The 27,892-nt window shown below is 45.6% G+C and overlaps 3 protein-coding genes across 3 annotated transcripts in view; all 3 read right to left on the reverse strand.

The window, feature by feature from the left end:
• Positions 1–3,888: 3,888 nt before the first annotated feature.
• Positions 3,889–14,180, reverse strand: LOC100073992 (olfactory receptor 10K2-like). Its single transcript, XM_001507323.4, has 3 exons — positions 13,272–14,180; positions 4,647–4,680; positions 3,889–3,965 (listed from the first exon to the last, which is right to left on the reverse strand). The coding sequence occupies exons 1-3, from the start codon at positions 14,178–14,180 to the stop codon at positions 3,889–3,891; spliced, it is 1,020 nt and encodes a 339-aa protein (XP_001507373.4).
• A 7,538-nt stretch (positions 14,181–21,718) lies between these two features.
• LOC100092952 (olfactory receptor 10K1-like) lies at positions 21,719–22,663 on the reverse strand. Its single transcript, XM_001521388.3, has one exon. The coding sequence runs from the start codon at positions 22,661–22,663 to the stop codon at positions 21,719–21,721; it is 945 nt and encodes a 314-aa protein (XP_001521438.3).
• Positions 22,664–24,582: 1,919 nt separating this feature from the next.
• The window catches only part of SPTA1 (spectrin alpha, erythrocytic 1), a 74,639-nt gene continuing 71,329 nt past the window's right edge, over positions 24,583–27,892 (reverse strand). Inside the window, exon 52 of the mRNA XM_029056313.2 lies at positions 24,583–24,722. Within this exon, the coding sequence (XP_028912146.1) occupies positions 24,648–24,722 (75 nt within the window). The 3' untranslated portion in view covers positions 24,583–24,647. The remainder of the gene's footprint in view (positions 24,723–27,892) is intronic.

The following is a 27,892-nucleotide window of genomic DNA, read 5'->3' on the forward strand; positions in this document are numbered from 1 at the left end:
GCACCACCCTCCGATAGAAAGGCGGCATTTGAACGTCTTATCAAACACTGGGCAGAACTCATCAGAGGCGGTTGGAAGAGTTATTATGTGCCAGGCACAGTACTAAGCACTGGGGTAGATAAAAGATAATCGGTTAGACCCAGAGCGCTAAGCGGGACAGGGACTGTGACTATAAGTGCTTCAAAAATACCATAAAAAAGGGTTCACAGTTTTAATCCCCATTTTACAGATGAGAGAACTGAACCACGGAGAAGTTAAGTGACTTGCTCAAGGTTACACAGTAGAGAAGTAGTGGAACTGGAATTAAACCCAGGTTCTTCTGACTTCAAGGCATATGCTCTATCCACTAGGCCACACTATTTCTTACTATGGCCCACACACTATACTAAGTGCTGAGGTCAATACAAGATCATCAGGCTGGACAAAGTCCCTGTTCCACATGGGGCTCACAGTCCTGGTGGGGAGGGGAAAACACAAAACGGGGATTTCTTCTATTATTTTGCATCTGACTCTCCCACTAGACTGTACACTCTCTGAGGGCAGGGTTCATGTCTACTAACACTATTGTAAACTCATGAGGGCTTAGTTCAGTACTTTGCACCCATTAGGTGTTCAATCAATACTATTGACTGATTGATTCTCAGGAACGAGTCTACCCACAACCCCCCACCCCAGGGGACAGATATGGCCACAGAGTTTCTTTGCTACCCAGGAACCAGAGCCCCAAAACAGGATTGTGAAACATTTCTGGATGCTGGGCTACAAAGGTAAGCAGCATGACCTAGTGGAAAGAGCCCAGATCTGGGAGTCAGCGGATCTGGGTTCTAATCCTAGCTCCACCTCTTGTCTACTGTGTGATCTCGGGTAAGTCACTTTACTTCTCTGTGCCTCAGTTACCTCACTGTAAAATAAGAATTTTGACTGTGAGCCCCATATGGGGCAGGGACTTGGTCCAACCTGATTACCTCTTATCTGCCTGACACATAGTAAGTGCCTAGCAGATACCATTTAAAAAAAAAGCATTGCTCTTCGACCTCAAGATCGCATGTGTTTCTGTGCAGTCAGCAGGCTTGGCTAGGATCCCAGGGTAGAGTCGGTTCTTTGCCTCCATTTGTGTTTACTCCCAGACTGTTCTGGGGAGGAAAAGAGAGGACAGACCACCATGTTTCTCTGAGGAGAGTCCCTCATGGGACTCCACCTGAAGACCCACGGTTGAGATCCTCCATGACTCTCTCACCTTCACATGGCCCATCAAGACTCTGATCTCAAAGCGTTGTTTCCCAGGGCACAGAGCTGAGGTTGACTGGCCCCGACTGAGGAGCCAGAGCTGTGACCCCTGCTGTCCATGCTGGTCATCTTGTTGAAGGGCAGAGAGAGACTGTGAGTCATCTGAGAGGGGAGAGGGATGTTGGGGGGAAAGCCACCAGGCATGGGGAAGCAAGAGGAATTTGAAAGCCAAGGGGAGGGGGTGAGATTGAAGGAGAGAGTGTGGACTGAATCAGTCTCTCCATCCCTGAGCCAAACCTCTTATTCATCAGGGTCAATGGCAGGAGGGAAGCTGGGTGAGGGGGCATCTTTATCCCCCAGCTAGGGGAAGTAACATAGCCTAATGGAAAGAGGATGGGCCTGGGAGTCAGAGATTCTGGGTTCTAATCCCTGCCCCCTCCACTTACCTGCTGTGTGACCCTGAGTAAGTCACTTTACCTCTCTGTGCCTCCATTCCCTCTTCTGAAAAATAGGGATTCAGTACCTGTCCTCCTTCCTACTTAGAATGTGAGCTCCACGTGAGATTTGATTATCTTGTATCTACCCCAGGAGTTAGTACATAGTAAGCACTTATCAAATACTATGATTGCTATTATCAATATTATTATTAATAATAATATTAACAATATTATTATTTCCTCCTCTAATTCCCACACTCCCTGGGGTTTCTGCATAACTGGGGTTTAAGAGATTAGGGTTCCCAGGAAATCTCAGACCTGCATATTTCTGGGGTCCCAGAATCGCCCTTCCCCATGGCATTTCCTATCCATCAATCCAGCAATCATTATATTTATTGAGTAATTATTGTGTTCAGAGCACTGTATTTAGAATTTGGGAGAATACAATATAACAGAGTTGGCCACACCAAGCTTACAGTCTAGAGGGGAAGACAGACATTTATATAAGTAAATAAATTATGCATATAGACATAGGTGCTGCGGGATTGAGGGAGGGGTGAAAAAGGGGGTGCAAATCCAAGTGCAAGGACAGACTGGAATGAGCCAGTCCTGAGGTTGATTGGCATCTGGAACTCTGGCAGAGAGAGATTCAGCCTGTGAATGTTGTTGACACTGAGGACTGCAGGATCTATCTGAGCCAGGGCTAACTCCAACTGGGGTATAATTGGTTATCTCCCCCGACCAATCCCTTCCTTCTTATGTCTCCTGTGTTCCAGATCCGGTCTACCTCTCAGCTAGTATTGCTCTGGCCACAACTGTGATGGAGATGGTGAATTTCCCAGACTCCTTTTTGCCCAGCTGCCTCATCTCTCTCTTGCTCCTCCTTTTCCTCAAGCTGCCCACTCTGGGCTCAGGTAGTTGTTTCTCTTCTCTGCTCCATGGGGTCTACTCTATGGTTAAAAACAATTCCCTGCAGGTCCTAAATTTGACTATTTCTCTGTGGAAAAAAAGATTTTGAGGGGCAACTCTATCGTATGTATACACACACAGACACACACACACACATATACACATATAAATAATGGCTAAGGAGGGTGTAAATAAGTTTATATGTCTTCCCAATTCATTTATTTTGACCATCCCAATTGCAAATCTTTTAATGCCTGCTTCTTGCTTCTTAATAGAGTGTAAGCCTTAGTGGGCTTCACTATTCTACATTTCCCAAGTGCCTAGTACAGTGCACCACACCAAATGGGTGACCAATAAATGTTGCCGCTGTGATTACTATAGTAATAGTAGTAGAAGTAATCTACTACTATGAAAAGCAGTGTTGCCTAGTGGAAAGAACATGGGCCTGGGAGTCAGAGGCCCTGGGTTTCCATTCCCAGCTCCACCACTTACCTGTTATGTGACCTAGGGCAAGTCACTTAACTTCTCTGTGTTTCAATTCCTTCATCATCAGTGAGGGAATATTGAGCATTTACTGTGTGCAGAGTGCTCTTCTAAGCGCTTGGGAAAGTACAGTACCACAGAGTTGGTAGACAAGTTCCCTGCCCACAGCTACCTCAACTCCAAAATGGGGATTCAATACTTGTTCTCCTTCCTACTTAGACTGTGAGCCCCATATGGGATTTGATCATCTGGTATCTACTTCTAGTGCTTAAAACAGAGCCTGGCACAGATCTAGCGCTTAACAAGTACCACAATTATTAAGTATTATTATTATTTATTATTACTATCTTGGGGCCTTTAGGGGATGGATTTAGGGTGAGGTCATGGGATCATGTCTCTCCTTTCTCCTGTGATTCCCTGTGTTATCACCTTTCGGATGGTCTCTCTTCATTCCAGCTCAGTTTGCTGTGATTGGACCTGCTAAGCCCATCCTGGCTCAGGTCGGGGGAGAAGCTGAGTTACCCTGTCAACTGGACCCCACGGTGAGCGCTGAGGACTTGGAGGTGAGGTGGATCCGATCCCAGTCCTCTGACGTCGTGCACCTATACGAGAAAGGGGAGGACCAGCTTAAAGAGCAGATGGAGGAGTATCGAGGGAGGACGGAGTTGGTGAGAGACACCATTGCTACCGGGTGTGTGTCTCTAAGAATCAGCAATGTCACCGTTTTTGATGATGGAGATTATCGGTGTCTTTTCATAGATGGCTTTTTTCAGAATGAAACCAATCTGGAGGTGCAGGTGGCAGGTCAGTAACTAATTTTACCCTGAGACTGTTAGATGGCCAGCTCTTCGTGGGCAGGGATTGTGTTTTCTTCAATTGTACTGCATTCTATTAGAGAAGCAAGGTGACCTAAATGGAAGAACACAGGCCTGGGAACTAGAGGACCTGGTATAAGCCTGCTGGCTGCTGTGTGACCTTGGGCAAGTCACTTCACTTCTCTGGGCCTCAATTCCCAGTATGAACAATGGATATTCAATACCTGTTCTCCTTCTTACTTAGACTGTGAGCCCCATTTGGGACCTGACTATTTTGAATCTACCCCATTGCTTAGTACAATCTTTGACCCATTGTAAGCACTTAGTACCACAATTTTGTACTCTTCCAAGCAATTAATACAGTAGATGTTCTGTAAGTACTAATGATTAGTTGATTCTTCCTCCCAGTGACCAAAAGGTGATGTATCTCTCCCTGTTTTAGGCATCATTTCAAACCATCCTGTCCCTAACCAGAATCCCTTTCAGCCCCAGGACACTGTAGAACATGAGTAGTGATAAGATTTATAGAGAGCTGAGAAGCAGCGTGGCCTAGTTTTAATTAAAAATCAAGTGAACTTTACCATTTATCACCTGGGAAATCTTCAAATTCTCAAGATTTGTTTTCATTGACATTTTATTAGGATTGATTTTATTCACCATAATAATTTGGCATTAATTGCAGTTTTTAATGTTTTTTCAGAGAGCTTAATAATAATAATAATAATGATGATGGTATTTGTTAAGCACTTACTATGTGCCAAGCACTCTTCTAAGCACTGGGGTAGATACAATATAATGTACAGTGCGTTCTAATCAGTTACCAGTGGCTAGGCCGAGCAAAGACATAATCATTGCTCCATTGCCCTCTCTGTTCTCTCCCACTTATTCTTGTCATGGTGTTAATTTAAGGAACAGTAAATGGATTGAGTATGTGGATGGTGGGGAATTGTGGTAGCAAAATACCAAATTACTTAAATTCTTTGGTCATGTCACTATTTTACTAGTAAGAGTATTACTTGTCTCATGAAATTTGGTGGGTTTTTTTGTTTGGTTTCGGGGTTTTTTTGCTTTTTTCCAGGGTGGGTTTTTTGTTTGGTTTTGTTTTATATCACAGGGCCAATCCTTTGTTTGCCCCCTGCCCCTCAAGATGTCTGTTTAGTGAAAGAGTCCTCTCTTTTCAATTGTGCTTCTCAATTATACAACTAGCACTAAATTATTAAAGCACAAATCCTAGGGGGGGGTTGAAACTTGCCTGAAATTATTTGTGCAGTTTCAGTCCACTCCTTCTAAATAATTACCAGTTGGAAACCATTGCTCTTTCTGGGTCCTCAAGGGAGAGGGTGGTAAATCTTAGGGCTTGATTGTGGAAATAGCACTCAGTGTAGGTAAAGAGTGGCTCCAAACCTTTTCGCCTGAAAGCACCCTCAGCCTACTTTGATTGTTTTTCCAGCACCCCTCGCTCTGTAATAAGCAATATATCTGTAATGTTCTTTTCAGGTTTTTAATACATACAATTGTTTCAGTGAAATTGCTGAAAGAATTGCTTAAATTGCTAGAGAAGCAGCATGGCTCAGTGGAAAGAGCACAGGCTTGGGAGTCAGAGGTCATGGGTTCTAATCCCGGCTCTCCCACTTGTCAGCTGTGTGACTGTGGGCAAGTCACTTCACTTCTCTGGACCTCAGTTCCGTCATCTGTAAAATGGGGATGAAGACTGTGAGCCTCATGTGGGACAACCTGATTACCCTGTATCTACCCCAGCACTTAGAACAGTGCTCTGCACATAGTAAGCACTTAACAAATACCAACATTATTATTAAATTGAGGAACATTATTCTTATTGCTATATATTTTCAAAAACACTTCCAAGTAACCATATGAAAAATTCAAATTCACTGATCACAGAATCATTGTAAATCCTTTCCATTTGTTTTATTTTGTGAAACATATGGGATTGAGTAGACTTCAAGTTGTCCTTTATTCTGAGGCAAACACTGGCCAAGCACCTTCACATTTCTTCAATTTCATTATTTATCATTGTTCAGTTTGTTTATCATTGAACACCTCATTTGCATTGTAAAGACCCAATAATTATCTAAAACACAAAAGCAAATAAATAATCTTCAGTCTTTGTTACTTAAGCTAAAGGACAGTGATATATTAAGGCGCTTAGCCCAGTACCACTTGGTGTGTGTGTATATATATGTCTATGTATATATGTACACTGCTCCCTAATCTGTTTTGTTTGGATGCCTTTTCTGAAAGTTACTAGACAAACTTTTCACACCTTCTCACCCAAAACTTCCCCCAAATACTCCCCCACCATTCTCATCCCCTTAAAGTTTAAAGTTCAGCTGTCCTCTGACTGTCAGAACTCTCTAGAATATTCCAGAGTGAAAACAGTGGTCCAACCCAGGATTCCAAGGATGTGCTGGGAATCAACATGGCATAATGGGAAAGTAACTTCAAAGGTAGGGGACTTGGGTCCTAATCCCAGCTTTGTCGCTTGTCTCCTGTGTGACCTTGGACAGGCCACTTAGGCAGGACACTGCTTTGTGCCCCAGATTCCTCATCTATATAATGAAGACTCAACGCCTGTTCTCCCTCCCTATTAGACTATGAGCCCCATGTGGGACAGGGACTGTGCCTGACCTAATTGTATTGTTTCTACCACAGTGCTTAGTACAATGTTTTGCACATAATAAGCACTTAACAAATACCATTATTAATTAATTAATATGTACATAAGTTCTGTGAGGTGCTTAGAGGGAATAGATCCAAGGTTTTAGGTAATGTAGAAGGGAGAAGGAGTGTCTTTCTCTTCAACCACCAATTATGCTGGGCCTTTGCTAGGTCTAACAATCAGTGGTATTATTTACTGTTTTTTTATGGTATTTGTTAAGCACTTTCTTTGTGCCATAGGGGCTCACAGACTCAATCCCCATTTTACAGATGAGAAAACTGAGGTCCTAAGAAGTTGTGATTTGCCCGAGATCACACAGCAGGCATATAATAATAATAATAATAATGTTGGTATTTGTTAAGTGCTTACTATGTGCAGAGCACTGTTCTAAGCCCTGGGGGAGATACAGGGGAATCAGGTTGTCCCACATGAGGCTCACAGTCTTAATCCCCATTTTACAGATGAGGTAACTGAGGCACAGAGAAGTGAAGTGACTTGCCCAAAGTCACACAGCTGACAAGTGGCAGAGCCGGGGTTCGAACCCATGACCTCTGATTCCCAATGGCAGAGCCAGGATTAGAACTCAGATCCTTCTGACTCTCGGGCCCATGCTTTATCCATGAGATCATGCTGCTTCTCATGTACTGAGTGCTTAGTATGTTTAGAGCATGGTACTAAGCACTTGGGAGAGTATAATACAACAGAGTTAGCAGACATGCTCTCTGCCTACAACGAGCTTAAAGTCTAGAAGGGGAGACAGACTTAATATAAATAAATAATTTATAATATCCAACAGTCAATGTCTAATCAATGATCTAGTAGGGAAAATTATTGATCCAGACAGACCTCTCCCTCCCCAGCTGTGGGCTCAGACCCTCTCATCCACCTGGAGGGACATGAGAAGGGCGGGATTCGGCTGGGGTGCACTTCGACCGGATGGTACCCGGAGCCCCAAGTGCACTGGAGAGATGTCCGGAGAGAGACGATCCCATCCCTATCTGAGTCCCGACCCCAAGCCTCAGATGGCCTGGTTGGTGTGGTGGCTACTGTGATCATCCGAGAAGACTCCGCAGGGACTGTGTCCTGCTCCATCCGGAACACCCGCCTCGGCCAAGAGAAGAGGACAGAGATTTCCATAGTAGGTCAGTGTTGCTCCCAGGAATGGAGATTTCTATGGGGAAAGTCTTGGCCAATGTAGCCCCGGCCCAGGGATGGTGGAGGGGAAGCAAACTTGCCTTGAATCCATGTGGATTCTATATTCACAGGAACCTGTCAAGCATAGCAGGTATGGAGTTAGGGAAAGGAAGCCGGAAATTCAAGTAAAGAATGAGGCCCTTACCGTCTCCCTAAGGCCATGGATGGGAATGGGGAAATGGGAGCTGGGGACCACACCATATAGTGACTGACTAAAGAGACTAGTTTCCTTCTTCTTGCAGTGGGAAGAATAGTCACCTCAGGATAGGTGGGAACAAAGCCACAGGATAGACCTAAAACCCAATCTCAGAATCCTCTCCTTCTCCCCACAAGCTCAGAGTGGGGGAAAGGGGAAGGGGGAGGTGGGACGAGGGTTGGGGGAAAGACGGGACTCTAACCTTCCCTCCCACCACCACCCTGGAACCATGCTTTTCACTCTTGCGCATTCCATTTCAGGTCTCTTCCCAAGAACGAATCCCTGGAAGATCACTACAATTGTGATCCTCTCAATTCTGGGACTTTTCCTTGGCAATTGTGGTTTAGTATTTTGGATAAGAATATTGACCGATCAATTTGATTTATAATGGCTAGGGAATCGTGGATGTACTGATGATTCGTATCCTTCCTGAAGAAGATGAAGATATGAAAAACCACGTGAACATTTCACAGTGATCTTTGGGTTTGTTTGAAGACCCAAATCTCTCCCATTGGTGGCTGGAAAATAACTGAAATCTAAAGGTCAAACCACCAGGAAGTTACTAAGCCATTAAAGGATTATGGTGAATTGTATGGGACACTTCCATTGAAAAGGAAATGGCTCTCTTTGAGCAAAACCTTTGTAGGAAGGAGAGACAAAAGCAAAATCAGCAGGCCTTCCAAACATTAAATGCAGCAACACAACAAAGGACAATATAACAAAACAATTAAGGACAGCCTTTTTGTGTACCCTATTTGGCCAGGACTCTAGATCCCACATTGATTTTTTCAGCCATGCTATCAATAATGTCTACTTCAAATATAAAGGACAACTCTGTATGATGGCCTGGAATGGGAGGGAATTTGAGAGCCCCAGTTAGGCTAGTGTTTCCCCAAAAGCAGTGTGAAAGCCTTGTAATAATAATTTCTAATAAACATGTTTTTGTTAAGTACTTACTATGTGTCAAGCACTCGACTAAGCACTAGGGTAGATACAAATTAATTCTCTCATTCAATCATTCAGTCGTATTCATTAAGTACTTACTGTGTGCAGAGCACTGTACTAAACTCTTGGGAAAGTACAATACAACAGTAAACAGTGACATTCCCTGCCCCAAACGACCTCACAGTTTAGACGGAGGGGGAGACAGACATCAATACAAATAAATAAAATTACACATATATACATGAGTGCTGTGGGGCTGGCCCAGGAGAGCAAAGGGAGCAAGTCAGGGTGACACAGAAGGGAGTGGGGGATGAGGAAAAGCGGGGCTTAGTCTGGGAAGGCCTTTTGGAGATGTGTTTTCAATAAAGCTATGAAGTGGGGGAGAATAATTGTCAGATTTGAGGAGGGAGGGTGTTCCAGTCCAGAGGCAGGATGTAGGCCAGTGGTTGGCAGGGAGACAGGCGAGATTGAGGTGCAGTGAGAAGGTTAGCACTAGAGGAGCAAAGTGTGTGGTCTGAGTTGTAGAAAGAGCAAAGTGAGGTGAGGTAGGAAGGGGCAAGGAGATGGAGTGCTTTAAAGCCAATGGTGAGGAGTTTTTGTTTGACACAGAGGTAGATGAGCAACCACTGGAGATTTTTGAGAAGGAGGGTGAAGTGCCTGAACATTTTTGTAGAAAGTTGACCTGGGCAGCGGAGTGAAGTATGTACTAGAGTGGGGAGAGACAGGAGGTTGGGAGATCAGCAAGGAAGCTGATGCAGTAATCTAGTTGGGATAGGATGAATGATTGTATTAACCTGGTAACAGTTTGGATGGAGAGGATTTGGTGAGAGATTGAATATGTGGTTTGAATGAGATAGAGGAGTCAAGAGAAGCAGGAAGCATAATGGATAGAGCACAGGACTGGTAGTCAGAAGGTAAGGGGTTCTTATTCTGGCTCTGCCACTTGACTGTGACCTTGGGCAAGTCACTTCACTTCTCTTGCCTCTGTTACCTCATCTGTAAAATGGGGATTGAGACTGTGAGCCCCACAGGGGACAGAGGTTGTGGTCCAGCCAGATTTGCTTGTGTCCACTTCAGCACTTAGTACTGTGCCTGGCACATAGTAAGTTAATCAGGTCCCTCAAGGGGCTCACAGCCTAAGTAGGAGGGAGAATCGGTATCGGTATCCCTTTTTCAGAGGAGGGAACCAAAGCACAGAGAAGTAAAGTGATTTGTCCAAGGTCACACTGCAGATATGTGGCGGAGCTAGAATTGGGACCCAGGTCCTTATTCTGTTTATTGTTATATTGTACTTACCCAAGCACTTAGTACAGTGCTCTGCACACAGTAAGTATTCAATAAATACGATTGAATCCATTGAATAAGTGAATGAAAAGGTCCCCTCATTCCCAGGCCTGTGCTCTTTCCACTAGGTCATGCTGAATTTGCTTTCCCAAGAGCTGAGTAGTGTGAGTAATAATACAGGACTGAGAAGATCCAGTGTCTTCCCTAAACCCTCATTTCTTCTTCTCCCACTCCCTTCTGCATCGCCCTTTCACTTGGATTTGCTTCCTTTATTCACTCTTCCTTCAGGCCCGCAGCACTTAAGTACATTTCTGTAATTTATCTGTATTAATGTCTGTCTCCCCTTCTAGACTGTAAGTTTTTGTGAACAGAGAATGTGTCTACTAACATTATAATAACAATAATAATGATGACAGTTTTGTTAATGGTATTTATTAAGCACTTACTATATGTCAAGCACTGTTTTAAGCGCTGGGGTACATACAAGCTAATCAGGTTGGACACAGTCCCTGTCCCACATGGGGCTCACGGTCTTAAGCCCCATTTTACAGTTGAGGTAATGGAAGCACAGAGAAATTAAGTGGTTACTCTACATATTGGTCATTATCCCCCAGGAGCTGGACAATCTTCTGACCCACTGCAACCCACAGTTCAACCTTGAGAGCAATGACCAGCATGTAGAAGAGTCACACAGCACACAGAGGAATTAGAACCCATATCCTTCTGACTCCCGGCCCGTGCTTTATCCATAGGCTGCACTGCTTCTCAAAATCATATTTGTCAAATGCTTACTATGTGTCAAGTCCTGTTCTAAGCACTGGAGTAGATACAAGTGAAGGATTTAATTGACAGTTTGTTAAACAAATTGCCAAGTTTACACCTTGTTAAATAACTTGTTAAATAGTTACATATGTCACTTCCTGTAATTTCAACCATCCAAGCGAAGACCATTTTGTATAACTATTGATACTGCTACTGGGCCCCCAAATGAAACACCTTTCAAGACTAGAACACAAAAGAACTATGATTGGTAGATTAATACAAGGATACAGAAGAAGCTCAATATGACTGTCAACAAGTATAAAGACTAGAGGAAAACTCTTGTTGCTGATGCTCGCTGTTATCCAAAAGGATGACCGAGACAGCCCGGGCTGGAGGAGACCTTTTAGGAGAGATACTCTCACACTGGTCTCAGCCCATACTCAGACTGATCACCTCGTGGTAGGAGAAATCTCATCGCCCCTGTGTTGAGTGTTCAGTCCTGCTGCTCTTGGGTTGAGGGCTAATGGTGTCTGAAATATCATGGCTCCTAAATTGGAGGACTTAATGATGACTGGAAACTCATCACTTCTGGATGGGAGAGGTCAATGGAAGTAAGATCCTTGATGATTAATGATCTGTGCATACTAGTAAATATTTTCTTTTTTTAATACTGAATATCATGGTTTGTTCCATCTGTAAAGCTGATTCACGAACCCCCTCGTCCATAATTGGCCTCATTAGGACATTACAACAAGCTAATCAGGTTGGATCCAGTCCCTGTCCCATATGAGGATCAGTCTTAATCCCCATTTTACAGATGAGGTAACTGAGGCACAGAGAAGTGAAGAGAGTTACCCAAGGTAACTTCACTTGTTGTGTACCCTGGTTACACAACAGACAAGTGGCAGAGATAGGATTAGAACCTATATCCTTCTGATTCCCAGGCTCAAGCTCTATCCACTAGGCCCCACTGCTTATATTATTTATTGCTTCTACTTTTCTATCACTCTTTACTGCTCTGGTGTACTCTTCCAAGAGCTAAGTACAGTGTTTTGTACACAGTAAGTGCTCAATAAGTATGAATGAATAAATGAATGAATGAATGAATGCATGCATGCTTCCTGTGGTTGTGAATAATCAAGTACCTGCAAAGTCCTCTGGTGTTCACTAACGCTATTGTGATCTCCCAAGTGCTCAATACAGTGCTCTGCACACACTAAGCAGCCAATAAATACTATGGGTCAATCGACTGTCTGACCTTAACTTCAAGCAACAAGACCCCCAGAACCATATAACACAAGGAAAGGCGGTGTTTCAAGAACAAGATGGTTCCAGCTGCAGCACTTAGTAATAATAATAATAATAAAGGCACTGTTCTAAGTGCTGGGGGGATACAAGGTAATCAGGTTGTCCCATGTGGGGCTCATAGTCTTAATTTCTCTGTGCCTCAGTTACCTCATCTGTAAAATGAGGATTAAGTGACTCACCCAAAGTCACACAGCCGACAAGCAGTGGAGCCAGGATTTAGAACCCATGACCTCTGACTCCCAAGCCCGTGCTTTTTCCACTGAGCCATGCTGCTTCTCCTTAGTACAATACTTGGCACCTAGTAAGTGCTTACCAAATCAATCAATCAATGGTATTTATTGAGTGCTTACTATGTTCAGAGCACTGTTCTAAGTGATCCGGACAGTACAATACAAGAAAATTAGCAGATACATCCCCTGCCCATAATGAGCTGCTCTCCTACCACAGCCTAGTCTTCACACTATGCTCCTCTAATGCTAGCTTTCTCACTGAATTTCACTCTTGTCTATCTCACCGCTGACCTTTCGCCCATATCTTGCTTCTGGCCTAGAATGTCCTCCTTCCTCGTTTCCAAAAGATATATGTCCTCTCCTCTGCTTACTGAAGGCCCATCTCCCGCAATAGCCTTCCCTGACTAAGTCCTCCTTTCCTCTGCTCCCACTCCCTTCTTCGTCACCCTGACTTGTGCCTTTTATTCATCCCCCTCTCCCAGCCCCATAGAATTTACGTCCATATCTGTAATGTATTTATTTATATTAATGTCTGTCTCCTCCTCTAGACTGTAAACTCATTGTGGGCAGAGAAAGTGTCTGTTTATTGTTATATTGTACTCTCATTCATTCATTCGTATTTATTGAGCACTTACGTGTGCAGAATGTTTACTGTAACAGAGAATACTTTTTTTAGTACAATGTTTTGCATATGATTAATATGATTGATTGAATGAATGAATGAATGAGCTTACCACAGTGAAAAAGTATCCCAATACACGAGTTTTAACATAGGGCAGGGCAACAGATCCTCTCAAAGACTCTGTACAGGGCCACTCTGAACTCCCTGTTCCTCAGGCTGTAGATGACAGGATTGAGGAGAGGCGTCAGGACGGTGTAGGTGACAGACACCAGGGCGTCCCGGCCGGAGGAGTCTCCGGCCCCGGGCCTCAGGTAGATGAAGGAGGCACAAGCATAATGGACGGTAACCACAATGAGGTGGGAGGCGCAGGTGGAGAAGGGCTTGACTCTCCCTCCAGATGAAGGGATGTGCAAGATGGTGGCAACAATGCATGCATAGGAGGCCGCGATCAGGAAGAGCGGGATGACCAAGACCAGGGAACAGAGGGCCAGGATGGCCACCCGCCGCTGGGAGCCAGGAGGTGAGGTTGCCCTCAGGACAGGTGGGATGTCACAGAAGAAGTGCTGGAGGTGGCTGGAAGAGGGACTGGAGGACCCGAAGACAAGGGAGGTGACCACCAAGGAGACCGCAGAGCCACAGAAGAAGGCGGCCACCACCAGGGCCACGCAGACCCCCCTGGTCATCAGCCTCGTGTAGCTGAGGGGCCTGCAAATGGCCATATAGCGATCGAAGCCCATGGCGGCCAGGAGGAAGGAGTGGGAGCAGCCCAGGAAGAGAAAAGAGCCCATCTGGAAGGCACAGGCAGTGATGGTGATGGCCCGGTGCTGGGCCAGCAGGTCGACCAGAGCCTTGGGGATGATGACCAGAGTGTATAGGGTTTCAGAGCAAGACAGGGTGGCCAGGAAGAAGTACATCGGCATGTGGAGGCGATGATCCAGTACAATGGTGGTCACAATCACCATATTGGTCCCCAAGGTGACCAGGTAGAGCAGCAGGAACAGACCAAAGAGTGGCCACTGACTACCCCCGAGGTGGGAGAAACCGAGGAGTATGAACTCGCTCATGGTGGTGCAGTTTTCTCTGGACATGGGGGCCACCTCTGCGGCTGAAGTTAAGGAAGCTAGTGGTGGGAAAGAAAGGGAAAGAGGGAGAAGGTGCAGTGTGATCTAGTGGATAGAACGCTGGCCTGGGAGTCAGAAGGACCTGGCTTCTAATCCCAGCTCTGCCACTTGTCTGCTGGGGGACAATAATAATAATAAAAATTGTGGTATTTGTTAAGTACTCACTATGTGCCAGGAACTGTTCTAAGCACTGAGTTAGGTACAAGATAAATAGGTTTGACACAGTCCTTGTCCCATGTGGAGCTCACAACCTTAATTCCCCTTTTTTTTACAGATGAGGGAACTGAGGCCCAGAGAAGAGAATAGACTTACCCAAGGTCACACAGCAGACAAGTAGTGGAGCTGGGATTAGAACCCAGGTGCTTCTGACTCCAGGGCTGGGTTCTATCCACTAGACCATGCTGCTTCTCCAAGTGACCAAATGACCTTGGGTAAGTCATTTTGCTTCTCTGGGCCTCAGCCACCTCATCAGTAAATCAGGGATGAAGACTGTGAGTCCCATGTGAGACGTGGACTGTGTCCAACCTATGTTGTATCCATCCCAGCACTTAGTAAAGCCTGGCACAGAGTACGTGCTCAAAAAATACCAATAAAAAGACTGGATGGAAAGAGTGAAGGGTAGAGATGGAGATGGGGATGGGAGAGGAGAAGGGGAGAAAGAGAGAAGCAAAGGAGGGAAAGAGAAACAAACAAAATGAAAAGGGAGAAAAGGGAGGGAGAGAGGGATGTAAGAGGGGGCAGAGAGTGGAAGGTAAAAGGAAGGGAAGAGAAAGAGGGAGTGAGAGAAAAAAATGAAATAAAAAAGGAGAAAGGAAAAGGAAGGGAGGAAATCTTATTTAGGATTCCTTCTGTTCAGCATGAAGATTCTTGAATACCTTCAACTGTTTTCCTTCTGTAAATCCTCTCCCAGGCTATTTTCCAGGTGGTTATTTTGTCTCCCTCTATTCCAGGAAACCCATCGGGTAAAATCCAATATGCAGTGAGCCCTTAGTTCACCCACGGATTAATCACATCCTTACACCCCAAACCACCCTTGGCGTTTCTGAAAAATCAATCCATGGAGATTTGTAGTCAAGTTGGACAAACTCATTCCACCAATATGCAGAGCAGAGCAAGGTGGATGGTATAGGGGTCCATTTGGGGTCAAAAAGGTGGGAAATGGGAAAATAGGAATGATGTCTATTGAATAATTAGAATAATTGTCTAATTATGGGAAATGACAATGAAACAGAATCCTAATCTCTTCTCCTATTGATCGATCTGCTAATTATGTTAACTATACCTGGGATCATGATTGGTGTTGGGAAATAAATGCTGAAGAGGTCCAACAGAAGGCTAAGCCTGGTTTGTGGGAAAGTACAACTCCAATCCGACAGTCAATTGTATTTATTAAGCACTGTGTGCAGAACACTGTACTAAGCGCTTGGAAGAATACTGTATAACAATAAACAGACATATCCCCTGCCCACAACAAGCTTACACTTGTTCAGTTGCTTTTGAACCAGATTGACCATTCAATCTATAAATCCATTAATGGTATTTATTTAGCGCTACTTGGGCCCATTGTCTAATATCCATGGAGTGCAAGTTATAAGGGGCTCTCACTCTACTATTATTATGGTATTGGTTAAGGTCTAACTTATGTGTCTAGCCCTGTTTTTTTAAAGGCATTTGTTAAGCACTTACTATGTGCCAGGCAAGTTTATCAGGTTGAACAGTCTGGGCCCCACATGGGACTCACATTCTAAGTAGGAGGGAGAACAGGAAAACTGAGGCACAGAGAAGTTAAGCAACTTGCCCATGGTCACATAGCAAGCATTTGGCAAAACCGGGGTTAGAACCCAGGTCTTCGAACTCCCAGGTCTTTATTCTTTCCACTAGACAATGCTACTTCTTGCGGTAATATGTGTCCCTTGTCCAAGGTCCTAAGAGTCTTCAATTAGGCATGGAACATGTTTACCGACTCTGTTATATTGTGCTCTCCCAAAAGCTTGGTACAGTGCTCTGCACGTAGTAAGTGCTCAATAAATACTTTATTTATTGCTTTATTGAAAGAGGAAACATTGGGAAGTTGTGTGACCAAGTGGGAAGATCACAGGCCTGGAAAGAAGCAGCGTGGCTCAGTGAAAAGAGCCCGGGCTTGGGAGTCAGAGGTCATGGGTTCGAATACCGGCTCAGCCACTTGTCAGCTGGGTGACCGTGGGCAAGTCACTTCACTTCTCGGTGCCTCAGTTCCCTCATCTGTAAAATGGGGATGAAGACTGTGAGCCCCAAGTGGGACGACCTGATTCCCGTGTCTACCCCAGCGCTTAGAACAGTGCTCGGCCCATAGTAAGCGCTTAACAAATACCAACATTATTTTACCTTGTGTCTACCCCAGCTCTTAGAACAGTGCTCGGCACATAGTAAGCGCTTAACAAATACCAACATTATTATTATTATTAAGTCAGAAGAACTGGGTTCTAATCCCAGTTCTGACACTTGTGGTGTGACCTTGGGCAAATCACTTCACTTCTCTGTGCTTCACTTTCCTGCTATGTAAAATGGAGAATCAGTGCCTGTTTCCCCTCCTTCTTAGCATGTGAGCCCCATGTGGAACAGGGATTGTGTCCAACCTGATAAACTTGCAACTATCCTAGAATGTCGGACACACAGTAAAGCGCTTAACAAATACCATTGGTTGACCAGAGAGGGAGAATTCAAACAACACATACAGGAGCATAGCACATTTTAGACGCAAAATGGTCACTTTGCCTGAGAGAAATCCTAGTTACCTAAATCCAACCGCTACTCCTCATCCTCACAGCAAGGTCAGGACCGGAGTTTAACGACGTGAGAAGCAGTCCGGGCCAGAAGGTGTGGTCCCCATCTCCCCGACTTCTTTCTTCTCCAATTTGCGCTTTATTACCGGACACTCTGTGGTCAAGATAGTCATCTCCAGTGGCCAGCTGGCGGGCCAAAGTTCAAATTCTGAGGATGCCACTTATTACACTTTCCCGCTTCCGGACAGGCTTTAAAGGGAACCCGGATAGATTTCAGTGGTGTGGACGGAGGGGTTGGGGACCTGTGACATACAGAAGGATCTGGTAGAATCCAGACCCCTTCTCTATCACCTCCGCATTTCCAGTGGAGCGAGGGGGAGGCAGATTTTAGCAGGGCAGGTGGCGGAGTTTGGGGTTCCCATGGGACTTCATTAAGAGGGGAGGGGGGCTTCCTTCATCTGGGGGAACTGAAATTGGCCCCATTGAGACTTTTTGGAGGCTCCAATTAGAAGCAAAGTTCATGGTAAAGCCGAAGGAGAGTCACACGTCTTCCCCAAATGGCACTGCTATCAACCCCAGCGCCAGCTTTGGGATCCACTGAGGCAGGCTGAACTGTCCCCCTGGTTATGGCTCATCTCCTCCCTCCCTTCCCTGGCTCGTGTCCTTCCCGAGCTGCCCTCCCCCCTCCTTTCTGCCAGGTGGTGTCTTTCCCTTCATAACACCTCTCCTCCTCCACTAACTCTTCCCAGATTGAACCCAACTATCTCCTCAGATTCCAGCAGGATCTCCTCCTCTCTTTCCCTCTGGCATATCTTTGGAAATTATTTCTGCCATTTTGTCATCTGGGGTCTTAAATAATTGTCATTTTAGTTTTAATGGGTGCATTTATTAAGCACAGTCGTCGTTTCAAGCACCGTGATAAGATAGATACAAGATCATTAGATTGGTTAGACTCCCACCCCACATAGGGCTCATAGTCTAAAGGAAAAGGAGAGTCAGAATCTTATGCCCACTTTACAGGTGATGGAACTGAAACCTAAAGGAGTTTAAGTAAAGATTAGTCCCTATTCTAAACTGTAAATTCCTCTCTAGACTGTAAGCTCATTGTGCAAAGGGAACTAGTTTACCAACTCTGTTATATTGAATTCTCCCAAGCACCTAATAAAGTGCTCTGCACACAATAAATGCTCAAAAAAATGATTGAACGATAATTCCTCTTACTTAGACAGTGAGCCCCGTGTGGACAGGGTCTATGTCCAACTTGATTACCTTATAACTACCCCAGCATTTAGTACAATGCTAGGCACACAGTAAGCAGTTAACAGGTACTGTTATTTATTACAATTATTTTTGTTAACAGAATTGTTATTATTGGGTAGATGGTAACAATTTTAATAAAAATAATAATTACTGTATTTGTTAAGTGCTTACTATGTGCCAGGCAATGTACTAAGTGTCAGGGCAACTACCCCGAATGGAAAATAACTGGATCCAGCCAGATACTCCTATAAGAATCTACACTAATAATAATGTTGGTATTTGTTAAGCGCTTACTATGTGCCGAGCACTGTTCTAAGCGCTGGGGTAGACATAGGGGAATCAGGTTGTCCCACGTGGGGCTCACAGTCTTAATCCCCATTTTACAGATGAGGGAACTGAGGCACAGAGAAGTGAAGTGACTTGCCCACAGTCACACAGCTGACAAGTGGCAGAGCTGGGATTCGAACTCATGAGCCCTGACTCCTAAGCCCGTGCTCTTTCCACTGAGCCACGCTTACACTGAGGAATAGCTTTTTGATCCCACTTTATCCTGGCTGTCCTTGATTCCTGCTGTTACTGGATAAGGATTAAGATAACCCTAGGTGGTAGATCTGCTCTATTCATGCATGTTTTTTAAATGTTAGCATGTTAGATAAGCTAAGTGAGCCAGGCATGAATGAATGTTTGATGCATACTGTTATTTGTCCTTGTTTTCAGTACTTGTTGCAAAGGCTTACTATAGTAATAATTATTATTATGTTATTTGTTAAGCGCTTACTATGTGTCAGGCACTGTACTGAGCGCTGGGGTGGATTCAAGCAAACCGGGTTGGACACAGACCCTATCCCACGTGGGGCTCACAGTCCCAATACCCATTTTACAGATGAGAAAACTGAGGCCCGGAGATGTGAAGTGACTTGCCTAAGGTCACACATTAGATAAGTGGCAGAGCCAGGATTAAAACTAATGATCTTCTGACTCCCAGGGACAGGTTCTATCCACTATGCCATGCTGCTTCCCATAATATATATATATATTAATATCTTACACATAATATATAAATAATAATATAATAATATTAATAATATATTAATAATAATATATATTAATCTTACACGTATTCCTATTTATAACTTTCTTATTTTTTCTAACCCTCTTAATATCCTGCTGCCTGCCTCTATGCAGTGGTTGCCTGAGATCCAAGGACTACCATACCTCCGGACAGTAATAATAATGAGGTTATTTATGTGCCAAACACTGTTCTAAGCAGTGGGATAGATTCAAGGTAATCAGCTTGGTCCATGTGGTGCTCAGTCTTAATCCCCATTTTACAGCTGAGGTAAGTGAGGCACAGAGAAGTAAAGTGACTTGCCCAAAGTCATGCAGCTGATAAGTGGCACAGTCAGGATTAGAACGCATGACCTCTGACTCTCAAGCCTGTGCTCATTCCACTAAACCACCGATAAATGTCTGAGGTCACAGGTTGGAGAGAAGGGTGCAGTTTGTAGTTTATTGAACAAATTGCCAAGTGAAGGGTGTTATTGGCACCTTGTTAAACAACTTCATAATTAGGAAGCCCTTCAAAATATATCGCTTCCTGTTATCACAACCAGTCCACTCTGAATAACTACTGACACTGAAGACCACTCTGAATAACTGTTGACAACGCTAAGACCCCAGTTGAGACACCTGCTAAGACAAGAACACAAAGGAAATATGATTGGTGGATTAGGACCAGGTTGCAGAAGAAGCTCGATGTGATGGTCAACAAATATAGTGTAAAGACTGAGGCGGGGGGAGGCGGCGGGGGAGGGAGGGGCTCTCTTGTCGCTGCTGCTCACTGTTATCCGAAAGGATGGCAGAGACAGCTCGGGCTGAAGGAGTCATTTTAAGGTGGGGACGTCCCTCTGGTCTCAGCTTGTACTCAGATCCAGCATCTCGCAGTAGGAGAAATCTCACTGCTCTTGGGTTTAGCAGCGTCTGAAATCTCATGGCCCCTAGGTTGGAGGGCTTAATGGTGTCCTGAATCCCATAGCTTCTGGGTGGGAGGGCTTAATGGAAGCAGGATCTTTTACTATTTGTGCATGCCCATAAATGTTCTAATAAATGTTTTCTTACTTTAATACTGAATATCAAGGTTTGTTCCTTCTGTAAAGCTGATTCGCAAACTCCCTCGTCCCCAGTTGGCCCTATTGGGAAATAACAACAATCTAATCAGGTTGGACCCAATCCCTGTCCCACATGGGGCTCACAGTTTTAATCTCCATTTTACAGAGGAGGTAACTGAGGCCCAGAGAAGTGAAGAGAGTTACCCAAGTTTACACAACAGACAAGTGGCAGAGCTAGGATTAGAACTCCGGTCCTTCTGACTCCCAGACCCATGATCTATCTACTAAATCACAGTGCTTCTTTTGTGTATTGCTTCTATTACTCTATCGCTGTTTATTGTTATAGTGTACTCTCCCCAGAGATTAGTACAGTGCTTTGCACACAGGAAGTGTTCAGTAAATAATGCTGAATGAATGAATGAATGAATGAATGCTTCCTGTGGTTGTGAATAACCAAGTGCCTGCAAAATCATTTTGCATTCACTAACGCTATTGTGCTCTCCCAAGCGCTCAATACAGTGCTCTGCATATAGTAAGCACCCGATAAATACTATGGGTCGATCGGCTGTCTGACCTTAACTCCAAGCACCAAGACCCCCAGAACCAGAAATCACATGGGAAGACAGTGTTTCAAGAACAAGATGGTTCCAGCTGCAGCGCTTAGTACAATACTTGGCACCTTGTAAGTGCTTACTAAATCAATCAATGGTGTTTATTGAGTGCTTACTATGTTCAGAACACTGTTCTAAGCGCTTGGGAAGAGTACAATACAAATTAATTAGCAGACACATCCCCTGCCCATAATGAGCTGCTCTCCTACTACAGTTCAGTCTTCACACTTTGCTCCTCTAATGCTAACTTTCTCACTGTACCTCAGTTTCGTCTGTCGCCCCATATCCTTTCGCCCATGTCCTGCCTCTGGCCTGGAATGTCCTCCTTCCTCATATCCGACAGACAATTTACTCTCCCCTGCTTCAAAGCCTCATTGAAGACCCATCTCCTCCAATAGCCTTGCTTGACTAAGCCCTCCTTTCCTCTTCTCCCACTCCCTTCTGCGACACCTGACTTGCTCCCTTTCTTCATTTTCCCTCTCAGCCCCATAGAATTTATGTCCATATTTGTAATACATTTATTAATAATAATGTCTCCTGCCCCCCCCAGGCTGCTCATTGTGGGCAGAGAATGTGTCTGTTTATTGTTATATTGTGCTCTCATTCATTAAATCATATTTATTGAGCGCTTACATGTACAGAGGACTGTACTAAGCGCTTGGAAGAGTACAATGCAAGCACCTAGTACAGTATAGCACTCAATAAATACGATTGAATGAATGAAAGAGTTTACCACAGTTAAAAAATATCCTACCACAAATGTTTTAAAGTCGGGCAGGGCAAAATATCCTCTCAAAGACTCTGTTCAGGGCCGCTTTGAAATCCCTGTTCCTCAGGCTATAGATGACAGGATTAAGGAGAGGTGTCACGATGGTGTAGGTGACGGACACCAGGGCATCTCGGCCGGAGGAGTCTCCGGCTCCAGGCCTCAGGTAGATGAAGGAGGCGCAGGTGTAATGGATGGTAACCACGATGAGGTGGGAGGCACAGGTGGAGAAGGGCTTGACTCTCCCCCGAGACGAGGGGATCCGCAAGATGGTGGCAACGATATGGGCATAGGAGGCCGCGATCAGAAAGAGCGGGATGACCAGTACCAGGGCTCCGAGGGCCAGGATGACCCCTCGCCGTGGGGAGCCAGGAGGCAAGGTCGCCTTCAGGACCGGCGGGATGTCACAGAAGAAGTGCTGGAGCCTGCCAGAAGAGGGACCGGGGGACCCAAAGATGAGGAAGGTGACCACCAGGGAGACCGCTGAGCCACAGGAGGAGGCAGCTGCCACCAGGACCATGCAGACCCCCCTAGTCATCAGCCTGGCATAGTTGAGGGGTCTGCAAATAGCCACATAGCGATCAAAGCCCATGGCAGCCAGGAGGAAGGAGTGGGAGCAGCCCAGGAAGAGAAAAGAGCCCATCTGGAAGGCACAGGCAGTGATGGTGATGGCCCGGTGCTGGGCCAGCAGGTCGACCAGAGCCTTGGGGATGATGACCAGAGTGTATAGGGTTTCGGAGCAGGACAGGGTGGCCAGGAAGAAGTACATAGGCACATGGAGACGACGGTCCAGCACAATGGTGGTCACAATCACAGCATTGGCTTCCAAGGTGACCAGGTAGATTGGCAGGAACAGGCCGAAGAGGAGTCGCTGACTACCCCCAAGGTGGGAGAAGCCAAGGAGGATGAATTCACTCATGGTGGTGTGGTTGACTCTGGACATGGCGGAGGCGGGTCTGTGGCCAGAGTTAAGGGAGATGTAGTTGGGAAAAAGAGGGTGAGAGGAAGAAGCAGCACCATGGTCTATTGGATAGAGCTCAGGCCTGGAAGTCAGAAAGACCTGGGTTCTAATTCTGACTCTGACACTTATCTTCTGGGTGACAGCAATGATAATGATAATTGAGGTATTTTTAAGTGCTTACTATATGCTAGGCACTGTTCTAAGTGCTGGGATAGACACAAGATAATCGGATTGAACACGGTCCCTGTCCCACATTCTTAATCCCCATTTTTACAGATGAGGGAACTGAGGCCCAGAGAAGTTAAGTGACATGCCCAAGGTCACACGGTAGAGAAGTGGCAGAGCTGGGAATAGAATCCAGGTCCTTCTGACTCCAGGATGGGTTCTATCCACTAGGCCATGCTACTGGTCCAAGTGATCAAGTGACCTTGGGTAAATCACTTTGCTTCACTAGGCCTCAGTTACCACTTCAGTAAAACGGGGATAAAGCATCTGAGCCCAACGTGAGGCATGGACTGTGTCTAATATGTCTTTATCTACCCCAGTGCTTGGTATTTATTTTTAATGGTATTTTTTAAGCACTTACTATGTGCCAGGCACTGTTCTAAGCTCTGGGCACCCATTGCTGTGCTGTGCCTGGCACATAGTAAGTGCTTAAAACATACCATTAGAAAGAAGGAATGGAAAGAGGGAGGGCTAGGGATGGGGATGGGGGGGGCAGAGAAGATGGGGGAGAAAAGGGGAGTAAAAGAGAAACAAACAAAATGAAAAGGGAAAAAGGAAGAGAGAGGGATGTTAGGGAGGGAAAGGGCAGAAAGAAGGAGGGGAAGGGATGGAGATAGGGAGGGGGGAAAGGAACAGAGAGGGGCAGGAAGGGAAAAGGAACTATCAAATTGAAAAGGGAAAAAAAAGAGGAAGAGAGGGATGTAATACAATCACTCATCCTATCCTGCCTAGAATACTGCATCAGCCTCCTTGCTGACCTCCCAACTTCCTGCCTCTCCCCACTCCAGTCCATATTTCACTCCACTGCCCGGATCATCTTTCTACAGAAACGTTCAGGACATATCACTGGCCCCTCCTCAAAAATCTCCTTCGGTTGCTTATCCATCTCCATATCAAACTCCTCACCACTGGTTTAAAAGTATTCCATCACATTGCACTCTCTTACCTCACCTCGTTTCTCTCCTCCTACAGCACAGCCCATACACTTCATTCCTCTGGTGCTAACCTTCTCACTGTGCCTCCATGTCCCCTGTCTCACTGCCAACTCCTGGCCCACATCCTGCCTCTGGCCTGGAATGCCCTTCTCCTCAAATCCACCAGAAAATTACTCTCCCCCCCTTCAAAGCCTTATTAAAGGCATATCTTCACCAAGAGGCCTTCCAGACTAAGCCCCACTTTTCCTCCTCTCCCACTTCCTTCTTGCCCTGACTTGCTCCATTTGCTCTTCCCTCCCTCCCAGGCCCACAGCATTTGTGTATATATCTATAATTGTATTTATTGGTATTGAAGTCTGTTTTTATCGATGTCTACCTCCCCTCTTCTAGACTGTGAGTTCTTTGTGGGCAGGGATTGTCACTCATTATTGTTGTATTGTACTTTCCCAAGCATTTAGTACAGTGCTCTGCACACAGTAAGTGCTTAATAAATATTAATAAATGAATGAATGTAAGGGAGAAAAGGGAAGAGAGAGGGAGGGGAAGGGATGGAGACAGGGAGGTGGGAGGAAGGGGAAGAAGAAGAGGGAGAGAAAGGAGGGAAAGATAAATAAACAGAACAAAAATGGAAAAAAGGCAGGGGGAGATGTAAGGTGGGGGGAAAGGGCAGAGAGGGGGAGGTGAAGGGAAGGGGAGAGAGGGCAGAGGGAGAGAAAAAAATGAAATAAACATGGAAGAAAAGAGAGGGAAGGTAGGCAGCTTTATTAAGGATTCTTTTTGCTTAGGATGAAGATTCTTGAATACCGTTAACCATTTTCCTTCTGTAAATCCTCTCCCGGGGCTATAGAGGTGGCTGTTTTTCTCTGTCCATTCCAGGAAACCTGTTGGGTAAAATCCAATAAGCAGTGAGCCCTCAGTCCACCCACATATTAACCACATTCCTACACCCCAAACCACCCTTGGCTTTTCTGAAAAATCAATCCATGGAGATTTGTAATCAAATTGAACTGACTCATCCCACCAATGTTCTTAGCAGAGCAGAGTGGATGGTATAGGGGTCACTTTGGGATCAGAAAGGTGGGAAATGGGAATGATGGAACTGATGAGAAAAGGGGAATAATGGGAATATGAAAATGATGGGAATGATAGACAATAGGAAATGACAATGAAATGACATGCCTAAAAAGAATCATAATATCTCCTCCCATGGATCAGCCTGCTAATCATGTTGACTACACCTTGATTCATAATCGGTGTTGGGAAATTAATGGTGAAGAGGCCCACCAGAAGAGGAAGGAGGGTTTGTGGGAAGGTACAACTCCAATCAGACAGTTGTCAATCGTATTTACTAAGTACTGTGTGCAGAGCACTATACTATTCCTTTTCCGCTCTCTCCTCCTCCTCGCCCTTACAGAGACCTGGCTCACTCCTGAAGACACGGTCTCTGCCACTGCTCTCTCCAGCGGAGGCCTTTCCTTCTCCCACTCCCCCAGACTCACCGGAAAGGGAGGAGGCATCGGCTTCCTTCTCTCACCCCAATGCCGCTTCCGCACTATCCTTCCCCCATCTTCCCTCTCCTTCCCCTCCTTTGAAGCCCATATCATTTGCCTCTACCACCCTCTCCAGATACTTGTAGCCGTCATCTACCGCCTTCCTGGTCCCACCACTGACTTCTTCAACCACCTTGACCCCTTTCTCACCTTCCTTCTCTCCTTCTCTCTGCCCACTCTGATCCTCGGATGTACCCGGTGACTCCTCTGCCGCCCGCCTGCTATCGCTCCTAGACTCTGCCAACCTCCTGCTCCACCATACCTCTCCCACTCACCGACTCGGTCACACCCTCGATCTCATTTCCTACCGCTGCATTATCTCCTCCCTCACCAACTTTGAAATCCCTCTCTCAGACCATAACCTTCTCATCTGCCTCCTCTCTCACACTCTCTCCCCCTGCAAATCTGTACTACTCCCCAAAGAGACCTCTGCTCTCTTGATCCCATCCATCTCTCCAAAAGCATATCTCCCCACCTTGCCCCCTGTCCTCTCTTTCCACTCTCGATGATCAGGTTACCGCTCTCAACTCCACCCTCTCTACTCATCTCAACTCTCTCGCCCCCCTTTCCCTCCACCGTTCTCGCTCCACTAACCCACAGCCCTGGGTCACTGCCTCTGTCCGCCTCCTACGCTCCTATGCTCGAGCTCCTGAGTGCTGCTGGCGAAGGTCCAAGCACCAAGCCAACCTTATCTATTTCAACTTTATCCTTTCCTGCCTTAACTCTGCCCTCTTCTCCGCCAGGCAAAACCTCTTTTCTTCCCTCATTGATACCCATGCCTGTCACCCCCGCCAATTGTTCCGCACCTTTAATTCTCTCCTCAGGCCCCCTGTTCTTCCCCCTCCCCCATCCCTCACCCCCAACGATCTGGCCACCTACTTCATCATGAAAATTAACACAATCAGGTCTGAGCTCCCCAAAGTCACCCCTCCCTCTCCTGCCCCCCCCCATTTTCCCATCTTTCCCTGTAGTATTCATTCATTCATTCATTCAATAGTATTTATTGAGCACTTACTATGTGCAGAGCACTGTACTAAGCGCTTGGAATGTACAAATGGCTCCCCTCTCCAGTCTATTCTTCATTCCGCTGCGCAGCTCATCTTCCTGCAGAAACACTCTGGGCATGTCACTCCCTTCTTAAAAACCTCCAGTGGTTACCTATCAACCTCCACATGAAACAAAAACTTCTCACTCTAGGCTTCAAGGCTCTCCATCACCTTGCCCCCTCCTACCTCTCCTCCCTTTTCTCTTTCTACTCCCTACCTTGCACGCTCTGCTCCTCTGCCACCCACCTCCTCACCATCCCCCGTTCTCGCCTATCCCGCCATCGACCCCTGGGCCACGTCCTCCTGCTGTCCTGGAATGCCCTCCCTCCTCACCTCCACCAAACTAATTCTCTTCCCCTCTTCAAAGCCCTACTGAGAGCTCACCTCCTCCAAGAGGCCTTCCCAAACCGAGCTTCCCCTTTTCCCTCTGCTCCCTCTGCTGCCCCTCTACCCCCCTTCACCTCCCCTCAGCTAAGCCCCCTTTTCCCCCCCTTTTCCCTCTGCTCCTCCCCCTCTCCCTTCCCCTCCCCTCAGCACTGTGCTCGTCCACTCAATTGTATATATTTTTTATTACCCTACTTATTCTGTTAATGAGATGTACATCACCTTGATTCTATTTATTGCTATTGTTTTAATGAGATGTACATCCCCTTGATTCTATTTATTGCTACTGTTTTTGTCTGTCTCCCCCAATTAGACTGTAAGCCCGTCAAAGGGTAGGGACTGTCTCTATCTGTTGCTGATTTATACATTCCAAGGGCTTAGTACAGTGCTCTTCACATAGTAAGTGCTCAATAAATACTACTGAATGTATGTATGTATGAATGAATGAATGAATGAATGAATGAATGAATACTAAGCTCTCGGGAGAATCCAGTATAACAATAAACAGACACATTTCCTGCCCACAACGAGCTTACAGACTAGAGAGCTAAACTGTCCTTGGACAAGATGCACCATTAATGGTATTTATTGAGCACTTCCTGGATTTCGAGCACTGTACTAAGCCTATGGTCCAATACCCTTTTGTTCTAAACACCTGTTTGTGTGTGTTTATGAGTATGTATATATACATCTGCTGATTCTGTGTCTGCACTGGACGAATTCCAGGCAACATATAACTCCCATTTCTTGTTCTCAAGAGTGCACAGTCTTACAGGTGATTCCCAACTATTCCCAGAATCCCTTTGGTTCTGGAATTTAACAATGACAAATACAGCAGGTGAGATAGGGAGGGAAAGTAAGAGGAGGGAGAGTCAGGGAATAGAAACAAGTCAAATCCCAAATGCTCATTTAAGTCACTGCTCTTACCCCCAGCCCTCTTCCTTTTGAGCCGAAATCTCTCCAACCTGCCCCTCGCTCCTCATTCTGCTTCCTGCTTTTCACAAGTGTACTTTTCCCAGTGCTTAGTACAGTGCGCTACACACATTCAGTGCTTCATAAATGTCATTATTG

The sequence above is a fragment of the Ornithorhynchus anatinus genome, chromosome X5 (genome assembly GCF_004115215.2).
Source record: "Ornithorhynchus anatinus isolate Pmale09 chromosome X5, mOrnAna1.pri.v4, whole genome shotgun sequence".
Lineage (NCBI taxonomy): Eukaryota > Metazoa > Chordata > Mammalia > Monotremata > Ornithorhynchidae > Ornithorhynchus > Ornithorhynchus anatinus.

Bases quoted from the DNA above. Each gene is read 5' to 3' on its own strand.
- LOC100073992 (XM_001507323.4), bottom strand. From the start codon at position 14,180: ATGTCCAGAGAAAACTGCACCACCATGAGCGAGTTCATACTCCTCGGT. The intron at 4,681-13,271 runs GTCTTTGAGAGG...GTAACTGATTAG, and splicing joins TCAGAGTGGCCCTGTACAGA to AACGCACTGTACATTATATT. The intron at 3,966-4,646 runs GCTTAGAAGAGT...TCTTCCATTTAG, and splicing joins TATATTGTATCTACCCCAGT to GTCACCTTGCTTCTCTAATA.
- LOC100092952 (XM_001521388.3), bottom strand. From the start codon at position 22,663: ATGTCCAGAGTCAACCACACCACCATGAGTGAATTCATCCTCCTTGGC.